The 15,046-nt window shown below is 42.1% G+C and overlaps 2 protein-coding genes across 8 annotated transcripts in view; both read right to left on the bottom strand.

The window, feature by feature from the left end:
* The window catches only part of CUNH20orf173 (chromosome unknown C20orf173 homolog), a 30,328-nt gene that overhangs the window by 13,965 nt on the left and 1,317 nt on the right, over positions 1-15,046 (bottom strand). For 3 of the 7 annotated variants that reach the window (XR_008417739.1, XR_002082499.2, XR_008417740.1), the window contains exons 2-3: positions 10,987-11,167; positions 9,895-10,102 (exon numbers count right to left, since the gene is read on the bottom strand). Coding sequence is in view for 1 of the 7 variants with exons in the window: in XM_019458685.2 (XP_019314230.2) it covers positions 10,046-10,102; positions 10,987-11,167; positions 11,247-11,425; positions 11,893-12,204 (729 nt within the window). In the remaining 6 variants the exon portion in view is untranslated. Of the gene's footprint in view, positions 1-9,894; positions 10,103-10,986; positions 11,168-11,246; positions 11,426-11,892; positions 12,327-12,644; positions 12,942-15,046 lie in introns of those variants that run through there. The other 4 variants (XR_002082500.2, XR_002082495.2, XM_019458685.2 and 1 more) reach the window with 4 other exon arrangements.
* LOC128773475 (alpha-ketoglutarate dehydrogenase component 4-like) lies at positions 355-897 on the bottom strand. Its single transcript, XM_053890317.1, has one exon. The coding sequence runs from the start codon at positions 895-897 to the stop codon at positions 586-588; it is 312 nt and encodes a 103-aa protein (XP_053746292.1). The 3' UTR covers positions 355-585.

The raw sequence follows: 15,046 nt of genomic DNA, 5'->3' as shown, positions 1-15,046 counted from the left end.
GTCTATCCATGTTGTTGCAAATGGCAGGATTTCCTTCTTTTGTGGCTAAATTTTAGATAGATAGTAATAGTTAGATATAGTTAGATAGATATAGTTAGATATAGATATACAGATATACAGATATGTACAGATATACATATATATATTATATATATATACATATATAATATTTTCTTTATTCATCCATTGATGGACTCTTAGGTTGTCTCAATGTCTTAGCAATTGTAAATAATGCTGCAGTAAATGTGGAGGTGCAGATATCTCTTTGAGGTCCTGTTTTTCCTCTGGATATATACCCATAGTGGAATTTCTAGATTATAAGGTAGTTCTATTTTCAACTTTTTTTTTTTTACATTTAAAAATGTATACTTTAATAAGTATATAAACAATTAGGTAAGCTTGTGGAGAAGCTGACCAACATACATATATTAGGAGATACAAGTGTCCATCTAAATTTTCTATTTCATTTTTTTTAACAGAATATTTATTCAAGTTGTTTAATGTAGCTTCTCATGTGCCACTTTGGAAGTCCTTTATTGTAAAGACTATTCCTTTGATGGCAAACAGCAGCCACACGGTCAGTGATTATTCCGGACCTCCACGTTGGATAAATTCCATTTCTTCTTGAGACACAAGCTTCCTTCTGTATTTCTGAGGTAATGTTTTTATTATTTCTGCAGTGTCTGGAGGACCCTGATGCATCAGCAAATCTGGTGATTTACTTCCCTTAGAATGCTGTGAAATTGAAGAAGAGTGAGGTGGTAGTCCTGCTGATCTCAAAACTTCTGATACATTGGGTTTAGGATTGTCTCTTCTGTCAGGGAACCTTATTAATGGAGTATGTGGCTTGACTACCTGAACGACCCTGCTGGCAGACGCCATCTTGCTGCCCATCATCTATTTTCAACTTTTGAGGAAACCCCATACTGTTTTCCACAGCAGCTGCACCAATTTACATTGCTACCAACAGTGTACAAGAGTTCTCTTCTCTCTGTAGCCTCGCCAACACTTGTTATCTTGTCTTTTTTATGATAACCATTCTCTTTAAGTCCTCCTCCCTTTCATTTAATTTTTTTTTTTTTTTTTTTTTTTGACAGAGCGGAAGCAGGAGAGAGGGGCAGAGGGCAGAGAGCGAGGGAGAGAGAACCTCTCCATGCCCAGCATGGAGCCCAACATGAGGCTGGATCCCACGACCCTGGGATCATGACCTGAGCCAAAATCAAGAGTCAGACGCCCAACTGACTGAGCCACCTGGGCGCCCCAAAGAGTTATTCTGACAGGTGTGAGGTGATATCTTGCTGTGTGTGTATTTTTTATTTAAGATTTTATTTATTTAATTTTTAAGTAGGCTCCATGCCCATCATGGAAATCATACTCACAGCCTGAGATCAAGAGTCCCATGCTCTACTGACTGAGTCAGTCAGGCACCCTGTTCACTATAGTTTTGATTTGCATTTCCCTGATGATGAGTGATGCTGAGCATTTTTATGTACCTGTTGGCAATTTGTAGGTCTTCTTTAGAAAACTGTCTATTTAGTTTCTATGCCTATTTTTCAATTGGATCGTTCATTTTTTTTGCTATTGAGTTGTAGGAGTTCTTTATATATTTTGGATATTAACACCTTATCAGATACATGATTTGCAAATATTTTCTCCTATTCTGTAGTTTCCCTTTTCATTTTGTTGATTTCCTTTGCTGTGCAGAAGCTTTTTAGTTTGATGTGGTCCCACTTGTTTCTATTTGCCTGTATTGCCTTTGACAAAAGGCTAATATTATAGCTAGAAAGCTATTAGCCTCGCATGCAACTTTCCTTAGGTGAGTTCATGCATATCTGAACTTGTCAGCAGTTCTTCCACACATCTAAAATTAAATTCTAATTACTGGGGCACCTGGGTGGCTCAGTTGGTTGAGCGCCCGACTTCGGCTCAGGTCATGATCTCACCGCTCGTGAGATCGAGCCCTGCGTTAGGCTTTGTGCTGACAGCTCGGAGCCTGCGGCCTGCTTCAGATTCTGTGCCTTGCTCTCTCTCTGCCCCAACCCACTCACATTCCGTCTCTGTCTCTCTCAAAAATAAACATTAAAAAAAATTCTAATTACTATAATTTTTTTGTTATGGTAAAAACTATATAACATAAAATTTACCATCTAAACCATTTTTAAGTGTGCAGTTCAGTATATTTACATTTTGAAAGAGATCTCCAGAACTTTTTCATCTTGCAAAATTGAACAATAATTTCCCATTCCCACCTCCCCCACCAGCCCCTGGAAACCACCATTATACTTTCTGTTCCTATGAATTTAACTACTCTAGATACTTCATGTAAGAGGAATCATACAGTATTTGTCTTTTTGTGTGTGCTTTATTTCACTTAGTATGTCTTCAAATTGTATTAAAATATTAAATACATATAAAAGAATATAACAAGAAAAAATACCCATGTACATATCTTTTTTTTAATTTTTATATTTTTTAGCGTTTTTCATTTTTGAGAGACAGAGAGAGACAGAGCATCTGGGCAAGGGGCAGAGAGGCAAAGAGGGAGACACAGATATCTAAGCAAGCTCCAGGCCCTGAGGCCTGAAGCAGAGCTTGAACTCATAGACCCCAAGATCATGACCTGAGCTGAAGTCAGACCCTTAACCGACTAAGCTATGCCCCTCCCACGTACCTATCTTAATGAATATAAAATCATAAATATCATTGAAGGCCCTTGGTGTTCCTTCTTCCTTGCCAGATGTTAACACTATGGAGAATTTTGTATTTATCATTCCCTTGGCTTTTTCTTTTTACAATATCTATGTGTATCTAAACATTATTTAATTTTGTATGTTTTTGAACATTGTATATGCAATCACACTATATGCACTTTTGTGCAACTGCTTTTTTTGTTGAGGTGAAAGTCACATAACATACAATGAACATACATAACACAATGAACCATTTAAGAGTACAATTCAGTGGCATTTAGTTATTCACAATGTTACGTAGCCACCAGCTCTCTCTACTTACAAGACTTTTTCAACACTCCATACAAACACTCTGTACCCATTAAATAATCACTTACTAGTCTCTCCTGTCCCCAGCCCCTGGTTACCATTGATTTTTCTGTTTCTATGGATTTTCCTGTTCCAGATATATCATATAAAAGGGATCATACAAAATGTGATCTTTTGCGTATGGCTTCTTTCACTTAGCTCAATGTTTTTGAGGTTCTTCTAAGATGTAGCACGTATTAATACTTTACCGCTTTTTAAGTTTATTTATTTTGAAAGAGAGCGAGTGTGCGCATACACATCAGAGAGAGGCAGAGACAAAGGGAGAGAGAGAATCCCAGACTGACAGCGTGGAGTCCAACGTGGGGCTCAGTCCCATGAACCGTGAGATCATGACCTGAGCTGAAATCAAGAGTCAGACGCTTAACTGACTTAAGCCACCCAGGAGTCCCAGTACTTGGCTCCTTTTGATGGCTGAATAATATCACATTGTATGCACATACATTCGTTTATCCATTCACCCACCAATAGTCATTTGGGTTGTTTCCACCTTTTTTAACTATTTTAAATAATGCTGCTGATAAACATTTGTGTACACGTGTCTGTGTGAACATATGTTTCTGTTTCTCTTGGGTATCCGTGGAAAAGTAGAACTGCTGGTGAATATGGTAATTCTATGTTCAACTTTCTGAGGAACTGCCAAACTGTTTTCCACAGCAGGAAGGCAATGAGCTGCTGCTCAGGAGCTTGCTGGCCTTATCACATACTCACCACGCTCATGGCACTGCAGGACAGCGATGAAGACTTAGTTTGGGCTCCAGTTCTAGCAAAACATAACCTGAAAGCTCTCCTGCTACAGAAATCCAGAACTGCTGGTCAAAATACAGTATTACATTTTTTTAGTTGTATTCATTTTTTAATGTGTAAGATGGGTCTGTGGTATATAGTCCAAAAGGTACAGAAAGTAAGTGAAAGGAAAGACTCCATCCCCACCTTATTCCCCGCTTATTCTCCAGAGATAACTTCTATCCCCAGACACAACCACCATTCCTAATTAGTCTTGTGTATCCTTCCTGAATTCGTTGAAATTTTATGAACATACATATTGTTTTAATAAAAACTTTTTTGTTTTCTAAATTTTTTATGTTTTATTTATTTTGGAGAGAGAGACAGAGACAGTATGAGTTGGAGAGGGGCAGAGAGAGAAGGAGATAGAAACTGAAGCAGGCTCCAAGCTCTGAGCTGTCAGCACAGAGCCAGACGCTGGGCTCAAACTCATGAACCATAAGATCATGACCTGGGCCGAAGTTGGGTGCTTAACTGACTAGGCCACCCAGATGCCCCTAGTAAAAACTATTTTAAATGCAGAGCAGAGGTCAAACAAAAAACATTTGGAAGTCTCCAGATGAAAAAAGAACTGAAAAACAGTACAGAGAGTGCTTGCGCTGCCTGAGGGGCCCAGGAATTTAGGAGGTAAATGCCTGTGTGGGCAGAGGACCTTGAGCCCAGGGGAGGCAGAGAAGGAATGGGGCCCCTACAAAACATTGGGAGCCACATGGAGCTGAACCTTCAGCAAAAAGCTAAGCTAGAAACCACCCCCCCCACCCCAACTTGGGAATGCAAGTTGGTGCAGCCACTGTGGAAAACAGTATGGAGGTTCCTCAAAAAACTAAAAATAGAGCTACCCTACGACCCAGCAATTGTACTACTAGGCATTTATCCACGGGATACAGGTGTGCTGTTTCGAAGGGACACATGCACCCCCATGTTTATAGCAGCACTATCAACAATGGCCAAAGTATGGAAAGAGCCCAAATGTTCATCGATGGATAAATGGGTAAAGAAGATGTGGTATAGAAAGAGGAGGAGCCAAGATGGCGGAACAGCATGGAAATTTTTTGTGTGTCTCACGTCCATGAAATACAGCCAGACCAACACTAAACCATCCTACACACCTAGAAAACTGATTGGAGAATTAACACAACAATCTGCACAACCTGAGCCACAGAATTCAGCAGGTATGCGGCGCGGAATGGTAAATTTGGGGAGCGAGAAGCAGCGGAGGGTAGGGAACCACTTTTGTGGGCGGAGAGACGACGGAGACTGGGGAGCAGGGTGGAGAACACGGGGAAAGCACCCCTCCCCAAAAGCAGCTGGAGACAAAGTGGAAAATTGGAAATAGCCACGGGGACTAAACAAAAAAGGGTTAAAGGAGAAAGGGGAGGGTTTAAATTCCATTAAGACTGTAAACAAGGGGAGCACAAAGGCTGCAACCCCGCAGCTCGATACCTGGCGGTGCTCTGGTGGGAAGGGCGAATCCCCAGGAGCAGAGTGGGGTCCAGGAGGTTCTTGAGCCACACTGGGAAAAGTGGTTCCACTGCTGGAAGGACATTTGATAAAGACTGTTGAAGCCACCTGGTCCCAGCAGACCCCGGAAGGCGGCCACATTTGCTGGTGCTCGGGCAAGGTTGGTAAGGGTGAAGCCAGGTACCAGATGTGTGTTGTGATTTTCCATAATCCCTGAAATGCTGCTGCTACACTGTCTCACGAGCTGCTTCTGGGGCGGGCTGGCACCTGGCCGCAGTCTCCGGGCACCGGCAGCAGCAGGGTCCAGCAAGCGTTCTTGGGTGCAGCCAACATTCCGCCATTGCTCATTCGGCCATTGCTTGGTGAGACCCTCCCACAGAGGGGCGGAACAGGTCAAAGCCGCAGTCCTTCAGAAATAAGGGGCCAGGAAAAACAGCCGCATCTGAGACAAAACTCGTTAGAGAAGTACTGCCTGGGGCCTGGTCACAGTGAAAAAGCAGGGAGTGGACGAGAGCTGAATACAGAGGATGGGTGTCCAGGGCACATGGACCATTCTCCAGAATAGACCATATACTAGGACACAAAGCCCTAAGTAAGTACAAAAAGATCGAGATCATACCGTGCATATTTTCAGACCACAACGCTATGAAACTCGAAATCAGCCACAAGAAAAATTGTGGAAAGGTAACAAATACTTGGAGACTGAAGAACATCCTACTAAAGAACGAATGGGCTAACCAAGCAGTTAAAGAGGAAATTAAAAAGTATATGGAAATCAATGAAAATGATACCACCACCACCCAAAACCTCTGGGACGCAGCAAAGGCAGTCATAAGAGGAAAGTATATAGCAATCCAGGCCTTCCTAAAGAAGGAAGAAAGATCTCAGATATACAACCTAACCTGACACCTTAAGGAGCTGGAAAAAGAACAGCAAATAAAACCCAAAACCAGCAGAAGACAGGAAATAATAAAGATTAGAGCAGAAATTAATGCTATCAAAACCAAAAAAAAAAAAAAAAAAAAAAAACCAAAAAAAAAAAACAGTAGAAGAGATCAATGAAACCAGAAGCTGGTTCTTTGAAAGAATTAACCAAATTGATAAACCACTAGCCAGTTTGATCAAAAAGAAAAAGGAAAGAACCCAAGTAAATAAAATCAAGAATGAAAGAGGAGAGGTCACAACCAACACAACAGAAATAAAAACAATAAGAAGAGAATATTATGAGCAATTATATGCCAATAAAATGGGTAATCTGGAAGAAATGGACAAATTTCTAGAAACATATACACTACCAAACCTGAAACAGAAAGAAATAGAAAATTTGAACAGACCCATAACCAGTAAGGAAATTGAATTAGTAATCAAAAATCTGCCAAAAAACAAGAGTCCAGGGTCAGATGGCTTTCTAGGGGAATTCTACCAAACATTTAAGGAAGAGTTAACACCTATTCTCTTAAAACTGTTCCAAAAAATAGAAACAGAAGGAAAACTTCCAAACTCTTTCTATGAAGCCAGCACTACCTTGATTCCAAAACCAGACAGAGATCCCACTAAAAAGGAGAACTATGGACCAATTTCCCTGATGAACATGGATGCAAAATTCCTCAACAAGATATTAGCCAACCGGATCCAACAATACATTAAAAAAATTATTCACCACGACAAAGTGGGATTTATACCTGGGATGCAGGGCTGGTTCAATATCCACAAAACAATTAATGTGATTCATCACATCAATAAAAGAAAGGACAAAAACTATATGATCCTCTCAATAGATGCAGAGAAAGCATTTGACAAAATACAGCATCCTTTCTTGATAAAAAAAAAAAAAAAACTCAAGAAAGTAGGGATAGAAGGAGCATACCTCGAGAATATAAAAGCCATATATGAACAACCCAATGCTAATATCATCCTCAATGGGGAAAAACTGAGAGCTTTCCTGCTAAGGTCAGGAACAAGACAGGGATGTCCACTCGCCACTGTTACTCAACATAGTATTGGAAGTCTTAGCCTCTGTAATCAGACAACACAAAGAAATAAAAGGCATCCAAATCAGCCAGGAGGAAGTCAAACTTTCACTCTTCGCAGGTGACATGATACTCTACATGGAAAACCCAAAAGATTCCACCAAAAAACTGCTAGAATTGATTCATGAATTCAGCAAAGTTGTAGGATATAAAATCAATGCACAGAAATCGGTTGCATTCCTATACATCAACAATGAAGTGACAGAAAGAGAAATCAAGGAATCGATCCCATTTACAGTTGCACAAAAAACCATAAAATACCTAGGAATAAATCTAACCAAAGAGGTGAAAAATCTATACACTGAAAACTATAGAAAGCTTATGAAAGAAATTGAAGAAAAAGATGGAAAAAGATTCCATGCTTCTGGGTAGGAAGAACAAATATTGTTAAAATTTTGATACTACCCAAAGCAATCTACATATTCAATGCAATCCCTATCAAAGTAACACCAGCATTCTTCACAGAGCTAGAACAAATAATCCTAAAATTTGTATGGAACCAGAAAAGACCCCGAATAGCCAAAGCGATCTTGAAAAAGAAAACCAAAGCAGGAGGCATCACAATCCCAGACTTCAAGCCATACTACAAAGCTGTAATCATCAAGACAGTATGGTACTGGCACAAGAACAGACACTCAGATCAATGGAACAGAATAGAGAACCCAGAAATGGACCCACAAACGTATGACCAACTAATCTTTGACAAAGCAGGAAAGAATATCCAATGAAATAAAGACAGTCTCTTCAGCAAGTGGTGCTGGGAAAACTGGACAGCGACATGCAGAAGAATGAACCTGGACCACTTTCTTATACCATACACAAAAATAAACCCAAAATGAATGAAAGACCTAAATGTAATACAGGAAGCCATCAAAATCCTCGAGGAGAAAGCAGGCAAAAACCTCTTTGATCTTGGCTGCAGCAACTTACTCAACACGTCTCCGGAGGCAAGGGAAACAAAAGCAAAAACGAACTACTGGGACCTCATCAAAATAAAAAGCTTCTGCACGGTGAAGGAAACAATCAGCAAAACTAAAAGGCAACCGACAGAATGGGAGAAGATATTTGCAAATGACATATCAGATAAAGGGTTAGTATCCAAAATCTATAAAGAACTTATCAAACTCAACACCCAAAAAAACCAAATAATCCAGTGAAGAAATGGGCAAAAGACATGAATAGACACTTCTCCAAAGAAGACATCCAGATGGCCAACCGACACATGAAAAAATGCTCAACATCACTCATCATCAGGGAAATACAAATCAAAACCACAATGAGATACCACCTCACACCTGTCAGAATGGCTCACATTAACAACTCAGGCAACAACAGATGTTGGTGAGGATGCGGAGAAAAAGGATCTCTTTTGCATTGTTGGTGAGAATGCACGCTGGTGCAGCCACTCTGGAAAACAGTATGGAGGTTCCTCAAAAAACTAAAAATAGAACTACCCTACAACCCAGCAATTGCACTACTAGGCATTTATCCACGGGATACAGGTGTGCTGTTTCAAAGGGACACATGTACCCCCATGTTTATAGCAGCACTATCAACAATAGTCAAAGTATGGAAAGAGCCCAAATGTCCATCGATGGATGAATGGATAAAGAAGATGTGGTATATATATATATATATATATATATATATATATATATATATACATATATACATATACATATATGTATACATATATATACATGTATATATATATACATATATATATATGTATATATATATACACAAGAGAAGGGTATCCCAGGAAATATATATATATATATCCCAGCCATATATATACATGTATATATATGTATACATATATGTATATGTATATATGTATATATATATATATACACACACAATGGAGTATTACTCGGCAATCAAAAAGAATGAAATCTTGCCATTTGCAACTACGTGGATGGAACTGGAGGGTATTATGCTAAGTGAAATTAGAGAAAGACAAATATCATATGACTTCACTCATATCAGGACTTTAAGAGACAAAACAGATGAACATAAGGGAAGGGAAACAAAAATAATATAAAAACAGGGAGGGGGACAAAACAGAAGAGACTCATAAATATGGTGGGTTACTGGAGGGGTTGTGGGAGGGGGGATGGGCTAAATGGGTAAGGGTCACTAAGGAATCTACTCCTGAAATCATTGTTGCTCTATATGCTAACTAATTTGGATATAAATTTTAAAAAATAAAAAATAAAATTTAAAAAAAAAAAGAAAAAAGAAAAAACCCACCCCCAGCATAGGATGAAACACGAAGCTTTATCTCTTCATCAGGTAGGAAAAGAGCTTCCCCCAAGAACTCAGTCTGGCCTCGCACTTTGTGTGAGCTTCGGTCTAAATGTACACCACCTCGCATGACCTGGGATCAGACAAAAATTAACGAAAATATTGCCCCTGAGATCTGGATATCAAGATATTCTCCCCTGACATTGTCCTTGTAGGCAACAGATACGACCAGAATTTTATTCAGCACCAGACTGGTCTCCATATAATTTCTTTTTGCCTGTTACCCCCGCTGCTGCTGCTGTCATCCCAACAACCTGCTTTGTTGAGGTCCAAAGGACTAGGACTTGCATGAACTCTGCAGGGTGTCACGTGTGGACAGTGAGCTTGCCCAACACACTGTAGCTGACTTCCATTTCTGCTTCCATCCTCTGCATGGACAAAATCTTCTTGTAATCATTGGTCTGATTAACAGTCATTGCACCCCTTTCTTTGATTTTCTGATCCAAATCCAAAGCAGGCATCCTGGTGAATGAGAGAGGAATGTATGTGTCAGTAAGCTGAATCCTGTCTTTGTCCCAGCTCCCCTCATTCAACATCAAGTGTGACAGACTGCCTCCTGGAGCTGGGAGAACAGAGCTCATATTCTCCAGGGAAGACACACTCTGAACACACAGAGGGGTCCCCTGAGCCCAGAAAACAGAGTATCAACTAGCTGCTCTTCATCATATTAGAGGAAGAGAGGATTCCCCAGGGACACAAGAGAAGGGTATCCCAGGAAAAGGCAGCAGTGTGTGAAAAGGCAGAAGGCAGCTGGTATTTGGGGAACACCAAGAAGCCCATTGTGTGAGCCTGGGAGAGAAGAAGGGAGGGGAGGGGTCAGATTATACACAATCTTGAAAGCCAGATAGAAATTTTTAGACTCTATGCTGAAGGTATGGAGGAGAGAAGTCTTGTGTGAGAAATGGACAAGACGCTTTCCTAACCTGGTCACAGATGCGCAAGGCACAGACAGAGCCATGAGCCCCAGGAAGGCATACTAGCCCTGGTCATCCAGCCAGCTGCCTTTGTTATACCTAAGGAAGGTGGGGCTGATCACCAGGAGGTGGGGAAAAAGGGAGAGGGGGCTGATCTGGACCCCTTCCCACAGCACCCCACAGCCACATCTTACTCCCTCCCATACCCTTACTGGGTCTTTGCTGTCTTCCATTCCACTAGGAAACTGGACCACCTTCCAAAATCTAAGAGAATTGGGAAGTGGGGGAAGGTTCAGCAGGCTGAGACCTGGGGAGATTCTGCAGATGTCCCTAATTAGCCAGCAGAGGGTGTCCCTGGAGTTCCTCTGTCCTCCCCTGCAATGACCTCCCCTCATCCCCAAACTAAGAACATCTGGGGTCCCAGACCATGACCTCCTCACTTGGAGCATCTGAAGTGCACGCCAGACCAGAAAGCTTCAGCAGCAGCAGCAGCAGCAGCAGCAGCAGCAGCTGTCTCCAAGAGCCCTGGCTGCTGGCATTCCCAGGATAGATGAAGCATCCTATGGTTTGGTTCCCCACCTTTTCAAGGCTCTGGACAGGGCCCTGGTTCATCCTGGAAAGAGAGCAGGAACTGCCAGAACTCTGAGGGCACCCTTGACCTTCCCATGTCCTGCCCTCTCCCCAGCACACACCCGAAGGCTAGGGTCCACTGGTTGATATTGTTGCCAAGGCCAGAGGCCCACAGGATCTTGGAGTTCCCCACCAAAGTACAAGTCCCACAGTAGAAATGGAAATGGCTCACTGAGAGTCTGAGAATCCCCTTGAACACCTTTTTCCACATTTTGCCAAAACCACTTGCTGAGTTCATGCCCTGGAAACAGCCGAAGGGAAGAGATTGGAGGTTGGGACCTGGGTATCAGCTCTAGTGGAAGGAAAGCAAATCCGGAGGGTGAGATCCCAGACCTGGTGGTCAGGGGTTGAGGTTGTGAAGATGAGAGGTGTGGGGCATCTGGGTGGCTCAGTCGGTTAAGCGTCTGGCTCTTGATTTTGGCTCAGGTCATGATCTCATGGTTTGTAGGTTTGAGCCCCACATCAGACTCTGTACTGTCAGTGCAGAGCTTTCTTGGGATTCTTTCTCTCCTCTCTCTCTACCCCTCACCCACTCAAGCTTGTGCTCTCTCTCAAAATAAATAAATAAACTTAAAAAAAAAAAAAAAAAAAAAAAGATTAGAGGTGCACTAAGCCAGGACTGAGGGCAGGGGTTTGGTGGGAATGTGGGATATAGGCTAGGCTTTGGAAGGACAAGGCAAGGGACCAGGCCCAGGGTTGACCACTAGCCAGCCACCAGAGCACAGCATGAGGAGTCCTGGACTCTGTTGCCCTCTTCAGGTACTCCATCATCTTCCCATAGCATTCAGCATACCAGCCCCATTCTCCAACTCTGTGGTAGCAGAGGGAGGAGTTTAGTGTTTCAGATGGGCAGCCACTCTTCCTGAATTTGAACCAAGGGCAGTTGCAATGTCCCAGTACCAAGACCAGCAGTTTTCCCTGCGGTGCCGATTCAGGTTTTGGATCCAGGCAGGGGGCCATCAGCCACAAGATGAGCACCCAGAAGCCCCACAGGACAAAAATCTGCCACAAGTGCTTCATGTTCAGCCCAGATGACGAGTCTCGTGGCAGGCAGCAGACTGACTTCTCTACCCGGGACTGAGAAGAAGGAGGAACTGAGGCTCCAGCATCTATCTCTCTGTTCCATTGGCCCCCGTGGCTCCTCAACCGTCCACACCACACCTCCTCCCAGTCTTTTTTTTTTTTTAATTTTTTTTTTTAACGTTTATTTATTTTTGAGATAGAGAGAGAGACAGAGCATGAACGGGGGAGGAGCAGAGAGAGAGGGAGACACAGAATCGGAAGCAGGCTCCAGGCTCTGAGCCATCAACCCGGAGCCCCATGCGGGACTCGAACTCACGGACCGCGAGATCGCGAGATCGTGACCTGAGCTGAAGTCGGACGCTCAACCGACTGAGCCACCCAGGCGCCCCAACCTCCTCCCAGTCTATCATCTCCCGCCTCCATATCCATTTGCTCACCTCCAAAGAGGACTCTGGCTGGCCCTAGGATGGCAGGTGCAGGGACAGAGAGATAACTTATGGCGGGTCCCGTATCCTCCCCACAGGAGGAAGGCTTAGCTCTCCGTGGGGTTCTCCATGCCACCAGTTACTCCATAGATGTCATCACGAAGTACACATTGTGACCTCCCTCTTGTCGCCTACCTGGGCAAAGCTGCCACTCTATCCTGTCTGGAATACACCAGCGACCTACACTAAACATAAGATCTGTGAGAATGGGGACTTAGAATCATTTAAAAAATATTTATGGGATACATGAACGGAGTTGAGAGGGAACTAAAATACTGAGCCACCCAGGTGACCCTGCTTTCTTTAACTCTTTCAATCTTAGCCCCTGGGAATTTCCCTTACTTTTTCATGAGTCAGCTATATGTTCAAAGAGATCATTGTTATTTAGCATTTCAAGATGTTTTTCGCCAGGAAGGTTTCCAGGATTAAGTCTACGTATTACTGAAACTAGAACCTTTATTTTTGCATTTTTTGAAAAATGTTTATTGATTTATTTTTAAAGAGACAGAGAACATGGGAGGGGGAGGGACAGAAAAAGAGGGAGAGGGAGGATCCCAAACAGGCTTTGCACTGTCAGTGCAGATCTCACGAACCGTGAGATCATGACCTGAGCTGAAATCAAGAGTTGGACACTTAACCAACTGTGCCAACCAGGTGCTCTGAACTAGAACCTTTATAATTAGCTTTCACACTGGTTATAAAAACACAGAATGCTGAGCCTCATCCCCACAGTCTCTGATTTGGTTTTTCTGGGGTGTGCCTGAGAATTTGCATTTCTAACAAATTCTCAGGTAATGACAATGCTGCTAGTCCAGGGACCACACTTTAAGAACCACTGTCTTAGCTTAATAGATCGATCTAGCCAGAAAAGTATTTTACAGGAAAAAAAAAAAAAAAAAAAAACCCAATTCCTTTATTAAAATGGAAGATCACTTTCTAATTATATTTTTGTTTTCTAAAGAAAAGCTTGTGTTTTCCTGCTACAACCTGCAATAGCATCCTAACTGGTATATCTGCTTCTGTTCTATCCATCCCTCACCCATTCTTCAGCTAGCAACTGACATGATCTTAAATTAATTTCCTGCTTAAATCCTTAAAATGGTATCAGAATAAAATCCATACAGAATAAAAACCAAAATTCTCACTCATCTCACAGTTTTCAGCCATTCTGGCTTTTTCTTGTTTCTAGAACTTTCCAAGTTCTATCTCACCCCAGGACCTTTGCACTTGCAACTCCTCTTCCTGGAACACATTTCTCCCTCCCACTCAGTACTTCACCTGTCTGGTTTCTTCCCTTTCAAGTCTCATTTTAAATGGCATTCATCTTAGGGTTCATTCCCTGACCTCAGTATTATTAAAGTCTATAAGAACCTCTACTAATTGGACTCTGAGACCCACTGACACAGCTATATTATGATTCTTCCTTCTCAGGGTAAGTAGTGGGATTTCTACACTGTGATTATTATTTTCAATCCAGATACACCAAGGTCCCCGTATTTCTCCCAAGAGAAAATTGGTCCATTTGCACTGGGAAAGAAGAACATGTAACATCTGCAAATATATTTATTTCTTTAACAATTAGGGAAAGTTTATCAGTGTGGATATAAGGTAAAAGAAGACTGTGACAGGGCAGAAGGAACTAACGAAAGGGCCTGAAAACTTCCTCTTCTCTGGCTGGGCTTGTAGGCTGTAGCTGCAGGGGACCAGTGCAGCCCCATGTGCAGTGAATGAGTCCAGTATAGGCCCCACTTGCTCCAAAGGTTGAAGGATCCCACTTGACGGAGAAGGTTGAAGCATCAGTATAAAGCCTGACATTATGAAGAGTGAAGTCTCTAGTCAGTGTCTTGGTCTCCTTGGCCACCTAAAAGAATTCCAAAAAGGGAAGGACCATCTAATTCTGGAATTCCTAAAACAGAAGGTTCCCCCACCCCTGTTGTCCCTGTTGTCCCTGTTACAGTGCCCTGTTTATTTGCTTCAGAGTACAAGGCACATTATGCTTTTTAATTATTATTTACTTTTTCCAATTGTTTATGTGGTAAAATACACATAACAAAATTTACCATCTTAATCATTTCTAAGTGGTATGTATACACATTTTTTTGTCTGCCTCTTTCTACCCCATACTGAAAGTTTCTTGAGGGAGACATGAGCCCTATCTTATTTACCATGGTATTCCCATAACCCAGGGGAGATCTGGGAAATAGGAAGAGCTCAATAAATATGTGTTGAAGAAGTGAATGAGGGTCATTAAGCCTGGAGCCCCACTGAGGAGAGAGGGTTAGGAAGTTAAACGTGGAAGAGCACCAAATGGGCACAAGCCAGAGAATAAAGGATAATTCCTGCTAACATCCTTG

Source organism: Panthera pardus, unplaced genomic scaffold, assembly GCF_024362965.1.
Source record: "Panthera pardus isolate Hobbes unplaced genomic scaffold, ASM2436296v1 HiC_scaffold_25, whole genome shotgun sequence".
NCBI classification, from domain to species: Eukaryota; Metazoa; Chordata; class Mammalia; order Carnivora; family Felidae; genus Panthera; species Panthera pardus.
Note: the sequence above shows the minus strand (reverse complement) of the source record. Positions and strands in the feature narration are given on the sequence as shown.